The sequence below is a fragment of the Pelodiscus sinensis genome, chromosome 4 (genome assembly GCF_049634645.1).
Source record: "Pelodiscus sinensis isolate JC-2024 chromosome 4, ASM4963464v1, whole genome shotgun sequence".
Taxonomy (NCBI): domain Eukaryota; kingdom Metazoa; phylum Chordata; order Testudines; family Trionychidae; genus Pelodiscus; species Pelodiscus sinensis.
In genome coordinates, this window is record NC_134714.1 from 113,788,090 (window position 1) to 113,812,169 (window position 24,080).

At 42.7% G+C, this 24,080-nt stretch overlaps 1 protein-coding gene across 5 annotated transcripts in view; it reads right to left on the reverse strand.

Annotated features, from left to right (window-relative positions):
• Positions 1–24,080, reverse strand: part of PTPN5 (protein tyrosine phosphatase non-receptor type 5) — a 160,090-nt gene that overhangs the window by 96,569 nt on the left and 39,441 nt on the right. For 4 of the 5 annotated variants that reach the window (XM_075928115.1, XM_075928116.1, XM_075928117.1 and 1 more), the window contains one exon: positions 19,144–19,273. In XM_075928115.1, the coding sequence (XP_075784230.1) occupies positions 19,144–19,153 (10 nt within the window). In that variant the 5' untranslated portion in view covers positions 19,154–19,273. Of the gene's footprint in view, positions 1–4,890; positions 5,311–19,143; positions 19,274–24,080 lie in introns of those variants that run through there. The other variant, XM_075928119.1, reaches the window with a different exon arrangement.

Here is a 24,080-nt window from a genome sequence, read left to right on the forward strand (position 1 = left end):
CTGGCCCTTTTCCGGAACAGTTTTCCGGAAAAAGGACTTTTGCCCGAGTGGGAGCAGCATAGTTTTTCCGGAAAAGCAGCTGATTTCTTACAGTAAATCATCACTGCTTTTCCGGAAATTCAAGGGGCCAGTGTAGACAGCTCACAGCTTATTCCGGAAAAGCGGCTGCTTTTCTAGAATAAGTGGCTCAGTGTAGACACAGCCACCATGTTTAATAAATTGTATTTGCTTTGAACCTGATGAAATGATCACTGGGCCAAGAAAGCATGCAGCGTAAAGAGAGCACCTCGGAGTGGGGACACCCTAACTCCTGCCCCTAGAGACTACAAGGTCCGGGATTAAGCCCCAGGAAACCTGGGCCCAGCCTTGTTGGGGTTTCGAGGACTCTGCTACTCAGGAGAGTGGAGGGGGAGCCCTCAGGATCAGGGAGCCGTGGGGTAAAGGAAGTGGGAGCGGGAACTCAGATCCTTTCGCTGGTTCATTTCACCGGGGTGGTATAGAAGCCAGGAAAGTTCCCCACAATAGCGGAATCATTCCCCCGCTTACACATAGGACACAGAAGAACTTACACACTAGGGAACCATTTTTGTGAAAAAAATATTCAAAATGTTCAATTTTTTTTTGTCAAAGTTTTGTGTTTTTTGTATAAAGCCCGTTGGAAAAATTCTACACAGAGTTAAAACAGGTCCGTTTTGCTTGTCAGTGACATATTATAAATCTATATGTCTACACTGCCTCCATTTTGCTCAAAAAATATGCAAATGAGGCAAAGTATGGAATATCACCATACCTCATTTGCATAATTAATGAGGCTCTTGCGCAAAAACGGAGCCTCATTAATGATGCAAATGAGGCACAGCGATATTCCACGCTTCACCTCATTTGCATTTTTTTCGCACAAAACGAGGGCAGTGTGGACATAGCCTGCGAGATTAAGGCTCCTATTCTAGATGTGCAGCCACGGGGGAAGTTCCTTGCACTCAAAATGAGGATCAGACACATAATATTTTTCCTTTTGATGAGCTGGTTCAATGAGAAACTAATGAAAAGGAGTAACATTTTACCAAGAGCTGAATGAGATTCTCACCAGCATGGAATAACTGCCACAGGTGTAACAGAATTAGGTTATCCAGAATATTTGTATACGACAATAATTCACAGCAGGAGAAAGGAATGACCTAAGAGGGTTAAAACAAAATACAACCATACTTATAAAAGGTCCTTTTCTGCAAGGAACAGTGTTAATTAAGACGACAGTAAAATAAGCCTGGATGTGGTACTCTTCTTCCCAAACTCATTCTCATCCTGCTCTCTTTCAAGCGGCCATTTTACAGCCCCTGTCCCTGAGCACCTATGTGTCAGAAGGAGGGAGTGGAGTTAGAATTAAACCTTGTTCACTGGGAGCAACTTGAGAAATGAATTTGTCCAAGTTTATCCTCAGAAGCCAGATCCTGCCATTCTATCTGCTTGCATAGCTCCAGCTTGACCGTGTAGGAGTTATGCTTGCATAGCTAATGGCATGATTTGGCCCTGGGAATGCACCCTCAGACTTTATCTTCATTGCCCAAAAAGGTAAGTTTTTAGCAAGGGATAACTAATGTGCGGTAGCTCTTCCACTGTAACTTCATAGTAGTAACAAGCCACTATAGCCCTACCACACGGTAAGCTAGATGAGATCAACCACAGACTGGGAGGAGCACAGCTTTCACCTCATCCAGCTACCTCACAGTTAAAATGGCAGCAGGTGGCTTCTCTACAGCAGGATTTCTAACACACGAGTTATACTACTGTAAAAACTTTATTTTATTTTTTGTAATGAAGACATAGCCTCAGGCGTGCAGATGGTTTCCAAACCTTTGTGTCTTGCATGACAGCACACTGAGATCGGAAAGGATCCTTCCCCTTCACATACCAAGTTAAGCCAAAAGGGTGAACTTGGAATTCAAAGTCATTAGAGAGAGACATTCGGTCAGGTTTAGGTCTCTCTTGATTAAATTCCTTTCGGATGCAAAAGAAAAATACATGTAATTAAATTATCAAGACAGTAAGTTTTTTCCTTAAATTAGATTTCTCAAAAACATAGTTTGTAGGTCACTGAGGGAAAAAGAAGAAGTCCGGATATTTCCTCATTTTATTAAACAACTAGAAGATTTACCTGGTGTTGCTCAGGTCAACGTAATTTTTGGTTTTTGGAAAATAAAATGCAAGCGGACATGCTTCATTTAAATCATTGCTCTGGGGTGGAGCTGGGGATCATAGAATCATAGAACACTAGAACTGGAAGGGACCTCAATAGGTCATCAAGTCCAGTCCCCTGTCTAGATCATTCCTGAGAGATGTCTAACCAACCTGCTCTTAAATATCTCCAGTGATGGAGATGCCACAATCTCCCTGGGCAACTTATTCCAGTGTTTAACCACCCTGACAGCAAGGAAGTTTTTTTTCTAATGTCCAACCTAAACCTCCCTTGCTGCAACTTAAGCCCATTGCTTCTTGTCCTAACCTCAGTCTGGACAGCCCCTGCCTGCAGGCCATGGGGAGAGGAGAGGAAGGGAGGGCCACTGCAGCCCAGTGGGCTGGAAGGCCCCCCGCCCCCACTGTTTAGCCAGTTAATCCTCTAATTAAATAGGATTTTACATCCCTTGGAAACAGTGTGTTGGGGGCAGGAGTGCTCTCCTGTAAACAACGCTAACTCTGCTCATGGAGGTGGAACTATTGTGTCAGCAAAAGTGCTGACAAAAAATGTTTATGCTGGCCATGTTAATATAAGTCGGACATGTCCCTAGAAACTGTGTAGTTTAGACACAGCCTGAGTTAATCAGGAATAGGTATTCCAGAATAACTCCCAATATAGACAAGCCAAAAAAAATACTATCCCTCCCCCAACTTTTTCCCCCCTAAAAGGACCATTTCAGATTGCTTAGCAGATTATATATAAAAAAACAAACAATTTCTGAAAGTCAACCCTAAACTTCGTAGTGTTCTTCCATTGCAAACAATCCAGGTTATCTGAAAAACTGCTTTTTGCATCACAGGACCTAATCCCCAGTCTTCCTGGGAGGGATATGATGTAGCTTCCAAGGCTCACATGCCCCCAGACCTGGCTCCATCAAAGGTAGAGAACAACAGACACAGCTAGCCTTTCCTCCGAATGGTGGCATTAGAAGCTGATGAATGTGTCCCTCCGGGACATGCCTAGTCCTTCTAAATGGGCCACTCCCTCTCACCAAGTCCACAGAGAGCTCCCACCCTCATGATGTTCACAGCAATTAATACCCACAGCCATCTAGTAAACAGCCCGCCAGGTTACCCCTCTAACAAATTCATGTCCTAGTCAGCAGCTTTATTGCTCACAGACAGCACTCTCCACACAGAGCCTGGCTTACACCACGGTAAATCCACTGAGAGGAGAATCAGGCCCTCATAAGACTAATTGCTCCAAAAGTATAGGCTTCTCCCACTTAAGGCTAAAGGAAAAACTCCACTAGTTGATACAAATAATAAGAACAACAGTAAAACCCAGTCAGGTAACAACAGTGAAAGACTACTACCCATTACGTCATATACTGTGGGCCTGATTTTCCTTCCACGCAAGTTGGCCATTGCTATGACTCTAATGTTCTTACTAGTGTCACTCCAGATGATACCAGTGTAAGCAGTCCACTCAAGCCCCATATGTGCATATATAAATTGTACTTTGATTATTCAAATCCTGTAAACAATAGAGTTATTAATAGGATCTGTTCATACTGACAGACTTAAAATGTAGGACATTTTGCTCAGGGCTGTCCTGTTTTTCTCCCCCACTGAAAGCCATGTCAGATTAGAACACATGATATTTCTAGTAACAGATGCAGCCTCTTAAGTTAGTTTTGCTTTAAAAAATTAATATAAAATGTAGTGTCAAATTACAGCTCTTTAAAAAAGTGTATGTAGACCCTTGCTGGGCAGAGGCAGTGAATATTAACTTCTCTCACTCCCACACATAATTAGCATTTGCCATCTTTCAATCAGAGCTCTGTTCAAAGCTTCTTTTGTCTTTGCATGAGGACCTTCCTTTTCTGTTCAACAGCTTATAAAAAGGTCCTTCTGATTATTGCTCAACAATTAACTCCAGTCTAATTTAAAAAAAATACATCTCTTGTTACCCTGAGTTGTCCTCCCCCGTGAAGATTTTGGAATACATGGAGTAATTTGTGGGTGCTCTGAGCTTTGTTAACAAACAATAAATGACTTTCAGCTGTGTTGCTTTTCTCACACCAGTCCCAGCTAGCAACCTCTCTCTTTAACTCTGAAAATGGAAACACACAGAAGAGCTCTACAATTCCATAGCTAAAATAAAGAGCTACAGCTTTGACTGGCAATGAAGCAGGGCACAAAATAGTGTCATTAAGTAGATTTAGATGCACAGGGCCAAGTTCTACTCTTAGAAGAGGAAAGCCCAAAATAAAATACTATTTATACCTGTATGCTTTTGTAGAGGACACATTAAAAGGTATATTTCATGTAATCAAAAGTGTGGAATAATTTTTTAAAATGTGATACAGTAGCCCACTCACATAAAGTAAAGATTGATTTAAGTGCATTTTCTATTAATATCACTATTTTGTTACTATCCTTATTTTGCTTGAAGAGAAAGTGTTTTATAAAAAAAAGAACTCTTCTTTTAAGCTATGGTATAGGATAAGTTGCATCTGTTTCTAACTTCCTACTGATTTTATGCACTTACTCATCAATCAGCCTGAAAACAGCTTTCTGCTCTTAGGAAATAATGGTTTTGCACCTGCATGCACATGGCTGACAGGGCAGCCTCTTGCCTTACTGAGAAAAATCGACCTTTTGATTACATTTTGCTGGGGGTATAAACTGGCTTGCTAAATGCCTTCTTACCTCCCTGAAGCTTCCTGTACAAGTGCTAGCTGAGTCACCATCAAAATTACTTTCATTCCAAAGACATTCTTTCATGAGCAAGGCAAGTTATGGGAAACAATCCTTAACAATCATCTGCAAGGTATAAGCCCCCAAGGGTACCGTCCCAAGAATGGAAGTTTCTCTTTTTCCTGAAAACTTAAAAAAATGTTGTCTTTGAACTGCTCATCCTACTCAGGAAGCAATGCTCAGCTAATACACCAGCATAAGCACCTGCACAGACAGGCTTTTATAGCTATCCCTCTATGAATCTATCAGCTTAGTTTTACCTCCTCAATGCATCACTGGGACTGCTGGTAAATGCCTTTGCTTTACTCAGGTCTCCTCAATAAATCAATTTCTTAATTTTCAGGAGCACCTGATTTCACCATTTCATCTCATTCCAAACACATGGTTTTCCCTTTTCATTGCTCCCATATCAAAATATCACTACAGTCATTCCCTGGGAAGTTTTGCATAATTTAAAGTGTGTTATATTTTTAAACATATGTTACCCATCTGCTATCTTGACACATTCCTAGTGCATGGAAGGGTCTGACTTCCTTTGGCCAGGTGACGGTTTTGTATCACTGGGAACTAGCCTAGGATATATGAGGTGCAGAGTCTCTTCGCTGCCCAGACCAGCCCTTTCCCTGCAAGCTGCAACTCGCTAAACACTAAAAAGGCCGTAGAGCAGTTTTTAAACTAAGAGATGGGGGAAAGCCGATTGGTGCAGAGATGCACGTAAATCGGATGGAGACCTCTCTTAGAGGAGAATCCACTGATAGAGATTCTCTAAGCTGTAGTCAGAAAGAGAGGAGGGGGAGAGGGCAAACCATGGGCCAGAGCAGACAAAAAACCGCATATAAAGGAATCCAATGCATCAGGGAAGGGCAGACAAATAAACAGTGGCAAATTTTTGAAGTGCTTCTACACAAATGCTAGGAATCTGACTAATAAGGTGGGTGAACTAGAGTGCCTCATATTAAAGGAGGAGACTGACATAATAGACATCACTGAAACCTGGTGGAATGAGGAAAATTTGTGGGACACAATCATACCGGGATATAAAATATATCGGAAGGATAGAGCAGGCCGGGTGGGTGGTGGAGTGGCACTGTATGTGAAAGATAATGTAGAATCAAATGAAATAAAAATATTAAATGAATCAACATGCTCAATAGAATCGCTATGGATAATAATTCCATGCTCCAATAATAAGAAATTAGCAATAGGGATATATTACCGACCACCTGACCAGGACGGCGATACTGACATTGAAATGCTGAGGGAGATTAGTGAGGCTATCAAAATAAAGAACTCTATAATAATGGGGGATTTTAATGATCCCCTTATTGACTGGGTACATGTCACCTCAGGAAGAGAAGCAGAGATAAATTTCTCAATGGCTTAAATGACTGCTTCTTGGAGCAGCTGGTACAGGAACCCACAAGGGGAGAGGCAATTCTTGATTTAGTCCTGAGTGGAGCGCAGGATCAGATCCAGGATATAACCATTACAGGACCGCTTGGGAATAGTGACCATAATATAATGACTTTTAACATTCCTGTGGTGGGAAGAACACCTCAGCAGTCCAGCACTCTGGCATTTAATTTCAAAAAGGGGAATTACACAAAAATGAGGAGGTTAGTTAAACAGAAATTAAAAGGCACAATGACTATTGCCAAATCCCTGCAAGCTGCATGGAAACTTTTTAAAGACACCATAATAGAGGCCCAACTTAAATGTATACCCCAAATTTAAAAACATAGCAAGAGACCTAAAAAAAGAGTCACCGTAGCTTAACCACCATGTAAAAGAAGCAGTGAGGGACAAAAAGGCATCTTTTAAGAAGTGGAAGTCCAATCTTAGTGAGATAAATAGAAAGGAACATAAACACTGTCAAATCAAGTGTAAAAATGTAATAAGAAAAGCAAAAACAGATTTTGAGGAACAGCTAGCCAAAAACTCTAAAAGAAATTAAAAAATGTTTTTTTAAGTACATTAGAAGCAGGAAGCCTGCTAAAAAACCTGTGGGTCCCCAGACGACCGAGATATAAAAGGAGCAATCAAGGACGATAAAGCCATTGAGGAGAAACTAAATGATTTCTTTGCTTCAGTCTTCACGGCTGAGGACGTTAGGAAGATTCCCAAATCTGCACAGTCCTATGTGGGTGATGAATCTGAGGAACTGTCCCGGATTGAAGTGTCATTAGAGGAGGTTTTGGAACAACTAGAAAATCTTAATGTTAACAAATCTCCGGGACCGGATGGCATTCATCCAAGGGTTCTGAAAGAACTCAAATGGGAAATTGCTGAACTATTATCTGTGGTCTGTTACCTATCCTTTAAATCAGCTTCCGTACCTAATGACTGGAAGGTAGCTAACGTGACACCAATATTTAAAAAGGGCTCTAGAGGCGATCCTGGCAATTACAGACTAGTAAGTCTAACTTCAGTACCGGGTAAATTAGTTGAAACAATAGTAAAGAATAAAATTGTGAGGCACGTAGAAGAACATAACTTGTTGGACAAAAGTCAACATGGTTTCTGTAAAGGGAAATCATGTCTTGCTAATCTATTAGAGATCTTTGAAGGGGTTAACAAACATGCAGACAAGGGGGATCCAGTAGATATAGTATACTTAGATTTTCAGAAAGCCTTTGACAAGGTCCCTCACCAAAGGCTCTTGTGTAAATTACATTGCCATGGGATAAGAGGGAAGGTCCTTTCATGGATTGAGAACTGGTTAAAAGACAGGAAACAAAGGGTAGGAATAAATGGTAAATTTTCAGATTGGAGAGGGGTAACTAGTGGTGTCCCCCAAGGGTCAGTCCTGGGACCAATCCCTTTCAACATATTTATAAATGACCTAGAAAAAGGGGTAAACAGTGAGGTGGTAAAGTTTGCAGATGATACCCAACTGTTTAGGATAGTCAAGACAGAAGCAGACTGTGAGGGACTCCAAAAAGATCTCACCAAACTGAGTGATTGGGCAACAAAATGGCAAATGAAATTTAATAAGTGTAAAGTAATGCACATCGGGAAAAATAACCCCAACTATACGTACAGTATGATGGGGGCTAATTTGGCTATGACAAATCAGGAAAGAGATCTTGGAGTTATCATGGATAGTTCTCTGAAAACTTCCACACAGTGTGCAGCGGCAGTCAAAAAGGCAAATAGGATGCTAGGAATTATTAAGAAAGGGATAGAAAATAAGACACAGAATATCTTACTGCCCCTGTATAAAACTATGGTATGCCCACATCTTGAATACTGTGTACAGATGTGGTCTCCTCACCTCAAAAAAGATATTTTGGCCTTGGAAAGGGTTCAGAAAAGGGCAACTGAAATGATTAGGGGTTTGGAACGGGTCCCATATGAAGAGAGGTTAAAGCGACTAGGATTTTTCAGTTTAGAAAAGAGGAGACTGAGGGGGGATATGATAGAGGTCTATAAAATCATGAGTGGTGTGGAGAGGGCGAATAAAGAAAAGTTGTTTATTAGTTCCCATAATAGAAGAACTACTTACTTACTTACTGCCCATTACGCCAATGGCGCATAGGGCAGCAACTATAAAAGAAGAACTAGAGGACACCAAATGAAATTAATGGGTAGCAGGTTTAAAACTAATAAAAGAAAGATCTTCTTCACACAGTGTGTAGTCAACCTGTGGAACTCCTTGCCAGAGGAGGCTGTGAAGGCTAGGACTATAACAGAGTTTAAAGAGAAGCTAGATAATTTCATGGAGGGTAGGTCCATAAAAGGCTATTAGCAAGGGGATAGAAATGGTGTCCCTAGCCTCTGTTTGTCAGAGGCTGGAGAAGGATGGCAGGAGACAAATTGCTTGATCATTGTCTTTGGTCCACCCTCTCTGGGGCACCTGGTGCTGGCCACTGTCAGCAGACAGGCTACTGGGCTAGATGGACCTTTGGTCTGACCCAGTGCGGCCGTTCTTATGTAACTCCGGGCCTGGGGCAGGCAGAGCCTGGGACTGCCCAGGGCTGGCTCCAGCCAGGCCAGATGCAGAGGGGCACTGGGAAAGGGGTTCCCCTTCCATGCACACAGACCACAGGGAACAGTCCAGGCCCCCATGCGCCATGTGTGATTGTCCACCCAGACTCTGCTCTGTGGAGCAGGCCCAGCCCTGTCCCCTCCCGAAGCAGGAAGCCTGTAGTGCAGGAAGGGATGTTAACCCCTTAGCTCCCAGCCGCTGCATGTCCAGGGACACGCACACGTGTGCGCCTCTCCTGCCTGCCCTCCCCCCAGCAGGAAGCCACAACACGAGATCCCGGCTGCGTGGCGGGGAGGGGCAGGGCTGAGCTCCTGCCCCTTGTGCCACAGGAAATCGGCTTGCGTGCCGCTTGTGGCACACATGCAGCGGGCTGCAAACCCCTGGTATACATGGTTACACTGTTACATCCCTGAGACGTATGCTAGCTCTCCTTGAGCTAGTACGCTCAAAGCAGAATACAGCCGCGGCAGCACATTAGCTTGATGAGAGCTTGTGAAAATAGGTCTCCTCGAGCTGAGAATCACACCCCCAGCTCAAAACATACACATGCTGAGACAGGAGAAGCCAATGGGATCCAGCACCTTCCAGGAGTAATCCAGCTGCCTGTAAACCTGACATTTCCAACTTCAACTAGGATACATTCCTACTGACATCAACTGGAAATTTTGCTCGGAGTCAGACTGTCAGCATTTGGCCCCCATCATGTGCCCCATGTAGCTATCCACCCAGCTTCTGTGGGCAGGAAGCTTTTCTATGGGACTGGAAAAGGGTATTCAAACCACAGCACTGAATGAAAGCAAAACCACTGGACTATAATTTGAAGGTCAGTCATCAACATACTGTATTTATACACCGATTGTCAAAACTGACGCAGCAGAAAAGAGCGTTAATAGAATATTTAGTTAGTTAATTAAAACTGGCATGTTAATGGGCTTTTTCCTATAACAAGATGGCACAGTTTCTAAGAAAAGCAATGAAAAAAGGGTTTGGCTTTAAAGTGCTAATAGCTTTCGTCTTTCAAAAAGAAACATATGTTTAATGAATAAATATGTTATAAAAAGAGGCGTGTGCGCATGTGTATGTGTGTGTGTTAGAGGGGGCTATTGTGTTTGTTCTCACTTGAAGAGCTCAATCAGGGGAATTGCCAACAGCATGTTGTTTTATATTGTCAGGACAAAATAAAACGCATCTTGGTCATTCACTTCCAGGTGCAACCGCTATTTTCTTAAAATAATAAATTCTTTCTGCTTAAATATCCGAGTTGAAAATAAATTAAACAAACTGCCTGAGGCACCAGACAGCCACTTGCATAGTATAAAGCCACACAAGAATCTAAACAGGGTTGCAGCATGTACAATTTGAACAGAATGGAGTACACTATTCAGGCACTCATAGAATCATAGGGCTGGAAGAAACCTCAGGAGGTCATCAAGTCCAGCCCCATGCCCAAGGCAGGACCAATCCCAACTAAATCAACCCAGCCTGTCAAGCCGAGACTTAAAAACCTCTAGGGATGGAGAATAGTGATAGAGATGCAGCCGTGTTAGTCTGGTGTAGCTGAAATAAAAGACAGAACTATGTAGCACTTTAAAGACTAACAAGATGGTTTATTAGGTGATGAGCTTTTGTGGGCCAGACCCACTTCCTCAGATCAATATGGGGAAGAAAATCAGCACAACCTTATATACCAAAGTGATACAATGAAAAAAAAAGTGAACGCATGTGAAATTGACAAATCAAATTTTAGAACAGAGTAGGAGTGAGGGGGGAAGGTAAGTTTCTGTGAGGTAGTGACATAGGGGTGATAATAGGGGAAGTTTCTGTGAGGTAATGACATTGGGGTGATAATTGGGGAAGCTATCTTTGTAATGGGTGAGATAATTAAAATCTTTGTTTAAACCCATACATAAAGTGTCAAATTTTAGCATGAATGACAATTCTGAAGCTTCTCGTTGAAGTCTCCCTAGGTAACTCATCCCAGTGCTTCACCACCCTCCTAGTGAAATAGTTTTTCCTAATATCCAACCTAGACCTCCCCCACTGCAACTTAAGACCATTGCTCCTTGTTCTGCCATCCGTCCCTACTGTGAACAGCCTTTCTCCATTCTCTTTGGAACCTCTCTTCAGGAAGTTGAAGACTGCTGTCAAATCTCCCCGCACTCTTCTCTTCTGCAGACTAAACAAACCCAAATCCCTCAGTCTCTCCTCATAGGTCATGAGCTCCAGCCCCCTAATCATTTTGGTTGCCCTCCACTGGACCTTCTCCAATGCATCTAAATTATCCTTTCAGATAATATGGTGAGGGGTATGCTGCAAAAACCTGAATAGAATACAGCATACATGACATAACACAGTGGTGGACACTGTATAAGAACCTGAATGGAGTAGGATATTGCTCACTGGTGCTCAAATGCCATGATGTGGACTGAATACAGAGACATGAGCAGGAGTACAGCATAGAGAAGGGCTACTCAGTGGCCCGTAGCCCATTTGTTTGTGGTCCGCAGTGCAGTTTGTGTTTACGCAGGGCTCAATACACAGCCTGCGGATGGGATCCTTTGAACATGGCCTCCACTGGGAACATGATCCACCATGGCGAGGCATCTCCCAGGCGGGGTGAGCACTGAAAGATGAAAGCAGACGGGCTGGCTGGAACAGACAGGTATAGGGTGTCAGCGTTTTTAACCCCCAGGGTATTGTGTGAAAGAAGCTATTTGCATATATATGCAACCACACTTAAGTTGTGGTCCTCGGCATGTGCTGTGAATATCAGTGTGGCCCCCAGGGCTTCCAAAGTTGAGTAGCTCTGGCATAGGGAGGTTTAGCTACTGTATTGAGTGGCATATCATCAGAACTTGATTAGAATAGAATATTTTGTGGAACAAACACCAAGCACAATAGATAAGCTTGTCTATTTTCACATGCAAATATGACTGCAAAGGGTTAATGAACCTGTTCATCTGATTAAGATGCCACTTCCTGACCTTAGGAAATAAAAGTGTGAAACCCTCAATGGTGGCTACATGTCAGAGAGGTTTCTTCGGAATTTTGATCATTAAAAAAAACACACCAACACGTTTTCTTTGCTGTAGCATTTGACAAAGTGTGAAACAAAGCTGTACATAGAAATCCAATTCTGTAGTGGTCCCCCACTTCCCCACTCTGTCTTTTGGAGATTTTTTTCAGTCTAGTACAGGAGTTTTCTCAAACTTCACTGCACTGCGACCCACTTCTGACAAAAATTACCACACAATCTCAGGGCTGATGCCTGAGCCCGCTCAAGCCCCACTGTCCCCTGGGGTGTGTGTGTGGAGCACAAGCCCCACTAGTCTGGGCAGGGCAAGAGGGGGAGCAAGGGAGCAAAGATGAAGACCAAAGGCTTCAGCCCCACACAGGGGGCCTGTAACCTTAGCCCCATTGACAAGGGCTGTAGCCCTAGGTTCTGGCTTTGGCCCTGGGCAGTGAGGTTTGGGCTTCAGTCTAAGTCAGCCCTGACAACCCCATTACAATGGGGTTATGACCAGTGTTCCCTATAAGCTGAGTACTTGTGGCCACCCAGGAGAGATTCAAATGCCTCTCAGATGATCAGCAGCACACCCACAGCCGGCAGCATGTGTTTCTACTCGTGGTGCACATCCACACATGCCTCAGTGCACACAATAATGTTTATTCCGGACATCAATGGAAAAAATTAGAGGGAACACTGGCCTTGACTGACTTTTGGGTCCCAACCCAAAGTTTGAGAATGCCTGGTCTAGCATCAGGTCCACCTTCTCTACTATGGGCCATGGGAATTTTGGATGACACAAAAGGCAGATTTCTCCACCTGTTCTTCTCTCCGTTACACACCTTGCCTTATTTGAGTTAAACACTGTGGCTTGAAGGAGGAAGAGGAAGCCAGGGACTTGTCTATCTTTGTGCTAGGGAAGGAGACCCCAAAGAGCACATTCTTGAGCATGAGTCTGTCAGACAGGGAGCGAACGTGGTGTATGTATTCTTCTCCAGACCCTGGCAGATCCTCTAGGGCAGATGGCTTGTGGGCTCACTATTACCCTGCCCCTTTTGGGCAGCTCAGCACCACCGTTGGAAGTAAGTAGGCTCCGTGCCTGCACACTCTCTCCAGATTGTGGCTGGTCCCCGCTCTAAGAGGAGAAGGCTCCTTCCACCCACTTCCCATCTTGCGCAGAACCAGACACATTCTGGTCTCCCGCTGCTGACTCTGATATTTTCCATCAGCTTCTTCCCTATGAACATTCACAGCAGATCCCGATTAGCAACAGTCATGGATCATGAGTGGGAGGAAGGATATACGAATCTGCACAAAGATAGACCAGTCTCTGGCTTCCTCCTCCTCCTTTCCTACAGCTGTAATACAATGAGGAAAATGTTCAGTCATTAAAACCTCTCATGCTTGGGGAGGCCTTCCCCTCCCGTCCTCCTCTCAATGTCATTTTTATTAATGCACTTTCCCATTGAGATTTTATGCTTCTCTGTGCCGTAAGGTGCTGAGATGCCAAGAGAAAAACAACAATAACAATGAAATAATGAGCTGTCGATCTGTGGGGGAAGTGAAGAGAGATTACATTTCTCTGAGCTCGGGTCTTGTCAACATGGGGAAAATACAGCAGTATAACGAGAATGAGAAGACACCGCTAGTTCTTGTTACACAAGGAAGGGCACTTCAGCTAACCCCTATGGGAATAATAAGGAACTGAGATGGTGCAGGGACAGCGGCACCTAATATACAGCCACATGGGAACACCACCCCTGGGGGCACCATGGCTGGCCCTATGGATACCACTAAGGTAAAAATCTCTGGCACCTGGGCGTGCACACACCTAAAAAGAAATTGCCATGACAATGCACTGGAAGAATGACCTCAGTCTGAAGCCCTGCCTCCACCTCTGATGTCTCTAGCAGGCCTTCCACTGAACACCTGTGCAAAAGAAGCTGAAGTTAACTCCTTGTATGGCAGGCAGTAGGTATGGCAGTGTCATTCTCCATTCGGTATCACTATGCATCACATGGGCAATTTGTATCAGAGATAATGGCATCAATGAGAAAATACACAACTTTTCTCTTTTGGGGGGTTTGGTTTGGGTTTTTGGGAGGAGGAAAATAGATCCTTCAGTCTTTACTGGCACCAATGGGAGTTTCACCTGACAGGACTGTGAGATCAGACTTTTAATACCCTGCCTAGTGCTGCTAACATCATCTAGAAAGTTTCCTGATAAGCATGTTTGCCTCAGTTCCTTTTTCAGGATAAAGTCTGACTTCTTCTTGTGTCTTTAATTGTACTATTGATGTTTTTCAGTTCATGTACAGACCCAAAACAAAAAGGAATAACTGGTGCTATCAAGGAATCTGAACAGATAAACCCCATGTGGTGCTCATCAACCTTCAACTCAAATGCCATAACATTCTCCTGCAGACACAAGACAATGTTATCAAATGGACAAGAGGCCATTTGTTCCAGTAATCAGTTTGGATAAGCTTGTAAAATGCACAGCAAAAATGTTAATGATTCCACTGCTGCAATGGGAAATAAGAGATGGAGGCAGGGTAGGAAGCACCTGTGGGAAAGAAAAGATCATCTTCAGTAGGTATTTAGGGAGGATTCAATTAAATTGCCTGGCTGTTGGTTTCCTTCTCAGCGGCATGATGTGAAAAGTTGGAATCTCTTCATTTTGATCTGAAATAAAATTATTAAAGAAAAAAAAAAAAGAAGAAACCTCAATTTTTTTTGCCCGTAAAACAAATCCAATTCAGTGCAGAACACTGTGACTGGCATTTTCAATTATGTCCAAAGGAGTTACGTGCACAACTTCTATTGAACTGCAATGGGAGTTGGCACCTAATTCCATGACTGTCCTTCGGAAATAACAATCTGTAGCACTAGCCCAGGTATGGATGGTATGATCATATACTTGACATAAAACAAAGACAATAGTTTAATTCTTATACCGCTACAAATTAAAGGTTGGATAAATAGTTTTAAGGCAAGAAAACTAGAAACAGACTGTTTAATACATAGAATAAAGAAAGAAGAGAAAACCGAGTCAATTCCCTTATTGTTCACTGGAAGGGGCTGTGCACAGAAAGGAGGGAGTACTTAATCTTGCCAACTCTTTTCACCAATATATCATATGGTGCTTCTGCTTCCAAATCTTGACAAATGCAGTGTTTTCACTGTTGGTGTGTCACCTTTGTGATATGAATATTGAGCTTCACAGTGTGCTATGGATATTACTCCTTTATGATGTTTTTTCAAAAAGTAAGATGAAGTAGAAATCTTGAATTAAAATAGGTTGATTTTCTTCTTCATGGTGAAATAGTAGTTTTTTCCATGCTTCTATTTGACATCCATGCACAAACATACGGTGAGCCAAACTCCACTGATACATTACTATGCAAACAACTTTCTCAAGCATGAACCTGTCTTTTTGAATGGAACATTCATTACACATGCTGACTCTTGTTTACAAGTGCCATAATGAAATCATGGACTGTCCATGTAATGAAAGCTCATTTTTAAATAAACAGAGTCCCTATGTTTGTATTAATCAAATTGCTAAGTAATAAAAATGATCTTTCTTCCTTCCTCTTTGCAAGCATTCTTTCCACAGAGTGTGTTTTACTATATTTTATTTCTGAAACAGAAATAGTATAAGCACACAGGACCAGATTGACAAACCCTAACTGACTGTATGCTGTTACTCATTCAAGAAATTGCACCAAGGTCAACAGGACTAATTATGTGATTCACCAATGACAGTAAGGAGTCATACTCTGGACCACACTGAACAGAAATATTAATTAAGGCAAACAGAATCCAATTGATTAGTTTACAATCAACAATTAAATTATGTTAATTAAATATGGAAGGGGAAACTAAACCTCATCTGAACAGAAGGGTTTTCATGAAATTAAGACTTATTTTCATTTAACTATTCCCTATGCAATTTTATGAGCATCAAACCAGCAACGTAACAGAAAGTGAAAAGTGACAGGAACATACAAGTGAAACCGATCTGTTTCCTTTTATAGTCCAAGCTAAGAAAAATGCAAAAATTAAACAAACAGCATAAATGGGTGAAAGTATTATATAATTCATTTTTGGAAATCGTACATAATAATCAAAAGGTATTATCATAAAAATATCTATTTTAAAATATGTGATTTTTGTATAGGCTATGGTCCAAACTCATCCCTGGTGCAATTCAATTGATTTCAGTGTTGTCACACCAGACATGAATTTACACAGTGCTTTTAAAGTATTATTTTCTGTCTGTTACAGGAGTTGAATAGTAAGAATAGTATTTACCACTCTCTGATATTAACACAAAATAATCTAAGGATACTTAGAACATACAGCACAGAACCCTATAACCTTACTCATGGAAAAAAAGGATGCCAACATTTAGAGTGCAAGTTCTTTCATGCAGTGATTGCCATTTGTTATACATTTTTATGGGGTCTAGCACAACAGGGCCTCCCCCTGTTTGACACTTCTAGATGCTACCACAATACAAAAGTTGAACAGGAATAGTGTCAAGTTTTAGTGCCTAGACTTCCATTGGTTTCAAAGGGCTTTGGATCAGGGTCTTTACTGCACAAAGGCTGCAAAGATAAGGTTTTATCATGATGTAAATTGACATTATGAGATAGTTCCTTCCTGCCTTCAAATAACCACTGAAAACTTTGATCTACAATTGGCCAAAATGCCACCCAATCATAGAATCAGACCTTGAAGGAACCTGGAGAGGCCATCAAGTCCAGTCCCCTGCACTCACGGCAGGACCAAGCACCATCTAGACAAGGGGTGGACAATAAGCCGCAGGCAGTTCACCAGGGTTAGCCCTTGATGGGCTACCGCTGCTTTATTTACCTGCTCCTGCATAGGTTGTGCGCTTGCAATGCCCACTGGCCACAGATCACCTTTCCCAGCCAATGGAAACTGCAGGAAGCGGCGCAGACTGGACACAGCTTCCTGCAGCTTCCATTGCCTGCCTGGGAATGGTGATCTGCAGCCAACCGAAGCTTCAAGTGCCTTTACCTGCGAGGGGCAGCAGCAGCCCACCTGGTGCTAATCCTGGTGAAGCACCTGCGCATTGGTTGTTACCCACCATTGATACAGACCATCGCAGACAGGTGTTTTTCTAACCTTCTCTTAAAAATCTCCAGTAGTGGAAATTCTACAACCTCCCAAGGCAATTTTTCCAGTGTTTAACCAACTTTATAGTTAGGAAGTTTTTCCTAATGTACAGCCTAAACCTACCCTGCTGCAATTTAAGCCCATTGCTTCTTGTTCTATCCTCAGAAGCCAAGAAGAACAATTTTCCCTCCTCCTCCTTGTGACACCATTTGAGATACTTGAAAGCTGCTATTTTGTCCTTTCCCAGTCTTGTCCTTTTCTAAACTAAACAAACCAAATTCCTTCAATCTGCCCTCATAGGTCATGTCTTCTAGACCTTTAATAATTTGTGTGCCATTTTCAAGACCTTCTCCAATTTGTCTGCATCTTTCTTGAAATGTGGCTCCGAGAACTGGACACAATATTTCAAACAAGGACTAATCAGTGCAGAGTAAAGTTTACTGCTTACAACACTCTAGTTAATGCATCCCAGAATGATGTTTGCTTTTTTTGCTGCTGTTATACTGATGACTCATATTTAGCTTGTGGTCCACTATGACCCCTAGAGCCCTTTCTGCAGTATTCCTTCCTAGACAGACATTTCCCATTTTGTAAGTGTGAAACTGATTATTCCTTCTTAAGTGAAGTACTTTGCATTTATTCTTATTGATTTTCATCCTATTTACCTCAGACCACTTCTCCACTTTGTCTAGACCATTTTGAATTATAATTTTATTCCTCCAGATCACTTGCAACTCCTCCCAGTTCTCAGTAGAGAATGTGAGGACCCACCAGACATATTTTCATGAGAAATTATCTTCCTCTTGCTCAAAATTCCTATATACATAGATGGAGGTCAGCACCTCTTGCAAAATATCACTTCTGAAATGAGGTAAGTAGAATATGGGTGGAAAATCCCTACTTACCTGACCAACTTGTTCTCCTGAGCAATGTTCCCACTAATTTTCACCTCCATATGCAGAATAAATTGTACTTACACCAAAGCATGTGCTAATGTGCACCACCATTAGAAACAAAACTTACCTGTGGGTGCTCTGCTAATCAGATGGGTGGCATTTGAAGCTCTCTGGTGCGCATAAGCAAACAGCTTACAGAGAACACTGCTCCTGAGGGGAATTATTTTTCCCACCAAACATTTTCCAGTATAGTATTTCATCACCCTCTTTTCCACAAACTTCATGTTCAATATGGAGATGCACTCAGACTGCATAATCACATAGTTGGAAGTACTTCTCTACCATAAAAACAGCCATGAATTACTGAATACACATAGTTCTGCCTACAGAGTACTATAAAAAGCTGATTAAATGAAGAAAAAGGCATCTCTCAGATGCAACAGGAAGGCAAACAGATCCAATTTCCAGCAAATAAAATTAACCTTCGACTTAACAGCATAGTAATTTTTTTCAAGGGCCTGATTCAAAGCCCACAGACTCCCACTGAATCCAGTGAGTTTTGGATACAGCCCTACCACCACTCACCCTGCAAAGTGCTAAACTCTTCTGGTGAGACACTGAGCACCTCAGCTCCCACTGACTCTAATGTCAAGCACCTAAACCACTGGGTCCTAAGTCATTTAATAACTGTTCAGCACAATATCATTAACAAGTATGGCAAGCAGTCTAAAAGCCCACTGGATGCCCATGAAGTTCATTTAGACTGGTATTTTCAAAGGAGGCATAGAGAACTGGATGCCCAGTTCCCTCCCAGTTTCAGGGAGATCAGGGTGCCTAAATCCCTTCTGCTCCTTTGAAAATCCCAGCATTAATATGAAAGATGGACATTCCTGAAATGTGGGACTTGTCACAGATGGATGATCTATTAATGAATATTGCCCTTTATTGGAAAAAAAGCAGCAAGGGCTTTTTCAGTGTTAACTGGGCTTTGGAAGGCATGTACAACCTGCATTCATTTTCGTCCCTTTCCTGTCTACATCTTCCCTTTATTTCACAGTAACGTTAGGGTAAGTTCATAAAAAAGAATATTGTTGAATTGTTTCTCTTCAGTATTATCATTCAGTAGTGTCATTCTGATGCAATGAAACATTCACTTTTATACTTACCATCTGACATGCAGTGAATACCCTTAGTCACATGGTAAAACCTTCCAAAATCTCCTACAGCATCCGTCTGATTGGCACCCAGCCCTCTGAGATGATCGTTTATTTGCTTTTGCAGTTATAATCTAGAATCCTGAAAAGATAAAAAAAAAGGTCAAGTTTAAGGCTTTCATGCACAAGTGGGAATTTATTTCATTATCAGTAAGGCTATGGTTTAGTCGTGGCTATTTTTAGTAAAAGTCATGGGCAGTAAATAAATTCATGGCCTGTGACTTGCCCACACTCCTACTATATACCCCTGATTAAATCATTGGTGTGAAAGTGTGTTGTGGGGGGTGCAACAGATGCTGGGGGGTGGCCCATGGCTGCGGTAGGTACCAGGGATGTGGCCCAGGGTACCATGAGGGTAGAAGCCTAGGACACCTAAGGGTGCTGGGGGGGATAGGCAGCAGCACATCACATGGGACTCTTGCTGGTGCAAGGCAGGGGTTGGTGGGGCTGGCAAGCCTCTTACCTGGCTCTGCACCTCCCCAGAAGTGGGGATATCAACCTTGCTCAGCTCCTAGGCAGAGGCATGGCCAGGCAACTTTGAGAGCTGTTTTGCGTCTGGAGCACCAGCTCTGCAGCTCTGAGAGAACAGGGGGAGCACACTCTGGTCTCAGAGCACAGGGATGGCTGCACTAGGTTGAAGCACTGGCTATACAGCTCCCAGGCCAGATCCAGCCCTCAGATTCCCTTGATTTGGCTTGTAATGAGGCTCGGGACTTCCCTTACCCCAGCAACAGGGCGAGCCACTGCTAGTGCTCCAGCCCCACTGCAAGTCTCCCTGCCCCAGCGCCCCCCTGCAGGGCTGGAGCAGGGTGGGAGAGGGTAGGGAAGCCTCATTACTGGCTAGATCAAGGAAAGATGAGGGTCCAATCCAGCTCCGCAGGGCTGGAGCATGAGGGAGTCCTGGTGCCCCAAGTGTGTCTTTCTGTTTGTTTATTTCTCGGGGAGCCAAGCCAGTGAGGTTTGGTGGGATTTTGTTTTGGGTCGGGTTTTCTTTACTTTTGGGGTTTTTTTGTTGTTGGGGGGCCAGACTAATGAGATTTTGTTTTGTTTCTTCAGGGCCAGGCCAGTGAGAGTATTTGTTTGCTTCTCACTAGTGCGTGGTCCCCGAATGATTTTTCTTTAGGTCAGTAGCCCCCAACCATGTATAGGAAGCAAGAGCTGCCTCTCAATGGCTCTCCCTAGCACCTAGAAAATACTGTTTTAAAATGACACTATTGAAAATACTGACAGTGTCCTTTTTGCCTACCCCACTATGTAAGATTCATAATTTGGCTTTTAATACATGTGCCTTTTCAGTCTCTACACTTGATCTTTGCTTGTCTGCTTGGGATCTGTGACAGATTCTCACACTCCCTCTGGAAATAAGCATTTCCTTCCTGTGGCATAGGTGTACTTGTTATGTTCACTTGTTTGAAGGGATGAGACTATTTAAATTCCCCGCCCCCTAAATGATCCTGGATTTTTCCACATTTTAGTATAATAGTAAGCAAGCAAGCAAAGATGATTGAGACAACAATGTCTCTAAAGAGCCTGATTTCCCACTGACTTGCACCTTAAGTAATTACTGTCCTGGATGCAAAGTGGGCATGAAATAGAACCATTCGGATTTAGCAGTTTTATACCCACTTTGAAATCACTTTGCTCTGGTGTAAATGATATGCCCAGGTGCAAAGCAGTGAGGAATCAGGCCTTTAATGTCAGGAAAAATATGAGAAGAGCCAACACTCACATTTTCCTTCTACTCTGATTTTACAAAACCACACAGTTATGTCTGGGCCAGGCCTGATGCTGAACTAAGTGGAGCTACACGAATTGACACCAGCTCAAAACTGGCTCCAGAACACTCTCAGCATTTCATAGTCTAAAGACTAACTACAAGAAGGAGTCAACATGCACTTCTCCCACTTTTGGCTTAAATGAAAAGAAATTTAGCATTTCACAGTTATTTGATTCTACAGCTTAAATCTTTTTGTGATTATGCATCTAACTCAGATCGTTTCAAACAGATATTGAGGGCATGCCACATAAGCAGGTCTAGGCATATGTGAATGTGCGGGAGCCCCTACGGCACATGTATACAGCAAAAGCAGTGCATAGGCTAGCACAGGTAATGACGACCAAGGGGACAACCCAGCATAGGCTCCAGTACAGATGGTACATGCCCAATTTGGACCCTGGTATGACTCTCAGCTCAGTAGCCTGCTCTGGAGCCCACAATGCTCTGTTTTCACTGCTATTGTTACCCACACTAGCGGGACTGGAGCAAGCTCAGGTAGACTATACGGATAGAATAGTATAACTGATTTCATAGTTAACCGATAAGCCTGGGCGTTAACAGTAACCTTAACATTAACGGTTATAAGCAGGCCCCCACCCTGCTCCCAGAGAGCCAGCTTATAGTGTGCACTCGCTGCCAGGAGGCCAGCTGCCACCCTGTGCTGCTGCCTCTGTATCATCATCATCAGCAGCAGCAGCAGCAGCAGCGCAGGATAGCAGCCAGCTCCATGGGAACAGGGCTGCAGGTGGCAGCTGGTGCACACCGAGAGCCTGTTTAAAAGCCAGCTTCTACCGCACACTGGCTCCCGGGGAGCCGGCTGCCACCCCGTGCGGTAGACTCTGCAGTATAAAGCCAGCTTTGCTCCTGGGGAGCCAGCTGCACTGCAGAATAAAATTTATGCCTGCAGCATGTAACTGCTGAGATTTTCATTGGTTACACAGTTACCTAATTACCTGCCTTTTAACATCCCTCGTAGTCTAGCCCATGCACTGTTTTTGCTGAGAAGATATCCCCAGAGTAACAGGAAATCAGAAAGATATGCCAAATTACTATTGTCACATGCCCGTCACATGAGAAGAACCTTAAGGTCTAAACAGAATTTTAAAGGTAGCCAGTGATTTTAAAAACAAGGGTGCAGTATCTTAAAACTGTTCTGTATTTACTGAGTTATGCTCACACGAGTAGTTCAAATACACACGAGACAACTTATTCATGTGTTTTCAGGATTTGGCTCCAAGTTAGACAAGAATTCAGACTACTTTCTATTGTAGTATTTGAAGACTCTAGAGGATGTCATAGAAAATTGATTATTAAGGAAATGAAAGACTCAAGCATAGGGACAGCCAAATACAAAAAACCCTCTATATTCAGAGTATTTCACGCCAAATTTCAAAACCCTCTATATTCAGAGTATTTCACGCCAAATTTCAAAATAGACTCTCTCAAAATAAGCTATGCAACTTGCATAGCTCAAATTGTGTAGCTTAATTTGAGCTAGCACCGCTGTATAGACGCACATATTAAACTGTACATCTGCACACATGCTCTGATCCTGTAGGAGTAGCTGAGAGGTGCCTACTCCTGCTGCAGGCAACTGCTAACAGACTTTCATGCAAATCTAGCAAATAGCAAACATTCTAAAATGAAATGGCAGTAAAGCTAGGATCCTCTTTTCCTTTGCTGGAAGGAATGCAGAAAGCATCATTTCTAGAAAACAGTCACTGTACACGCAACTTATGGAAACAGCCCTGTCGAGTGTATAATACATATCACCATTACAATGGCACAACATGCTAATTCCTTTGAGGCCCTGAATCAGCAAAGCACTTAAGCACATGGCAAGTCCTACTGAAATAAGTGGGTTTTAAGCATGGAGTTAGGCGTGTTGCTAGATAGGAATTGTGAAGTAGGAGCTCTCTAAACCATGCATCAGACCCGGTCTGTGCCTCAGTTTACCCTTAATTTCAGTAACTGACCATCTCCCAATTATGTCAACTCCCTGCAATTACATAGTCCTCTAGTTAAATCCAAATGGCCATTCCTTCCAGGGGATTATGTCCAATATAAACTCCAAACCAATTTTTCTACCCCAGAATCTTCTTCGGGGTAAACCCTCCCTCTGATGATCTGTCCTCTTTCAACTTGTTTTCAACCATCCTGGGATTTAATCAGTTTCTTCTGCAGGGTTTACTGCACCAACTCATGGCATTGCAGTACTGTATATGGGGAATCCATATACACATTCTACTATGGCTTCCCAGCTCTGTAACCTAAGGGTTTTTCCTATACACTTCTGGCTTCCTCATCGGCACTTTCTTGATGTTTTCCAAGGGTGCCGGAACAATTTCTTTTAGTGAAGGTGCTGCTGATGGAAACCAGGTATCTGGTGTTTGTTATTACTACTTCAAGCTGAGGGAAGGAGGTGAAAGAGACCCAGACATTCTTAATGGAGTATTGACTCCTACTTCACAGAGTCTCTCTAAGATCTGCCCTCCCTTTGATGACAGGCTGCTCTGTTAACCCACCACCCTGCTTTTCAGTCACATGCTCCCTGCCACATGACTTTTGGATAGAATCAAAATGTGGTAGAAAATATTCATGAAAAACGTGTCCAAATTTCAGATTTTTGAAATTTGTTGGCCAAAACAAACTATCCATCTACAAGGCATCATTATCAAGTGTCCAGGACACAGAACTGGGAGTCAGGATACCTAGGCTACATTCTGTGGTACTGCCTTGGGCAACTCACTTCACCTCTGTGTCTCTATTGCTATTTTGCCTTGTCCAGCTCTAAACTGCAAGCTCATTGGAGATGGACTGGCTATTACTATGTGTGTACAGCTTCTAGCACAACAGGACCCTGATCTTGGTTTGGGCCTACAAGTACTACTGTAATTCCAAAAACTGTAACCATGTATGGATATTTAGTAGAGGTATTTCTCTGGCACTAGGCCTAATAGTATCTGAATGCATATTTTGTCATATAAGCACAGCTGAGAAAGTATTAGGCAGAATCAATTGCCTTAAAACAGCTTTGTTAGGTTTTTTAAAATCACACATTTTATCAAGGAAAAAAGTCAAACAAAAAATTACGTGGCTTACGTATGAAGCT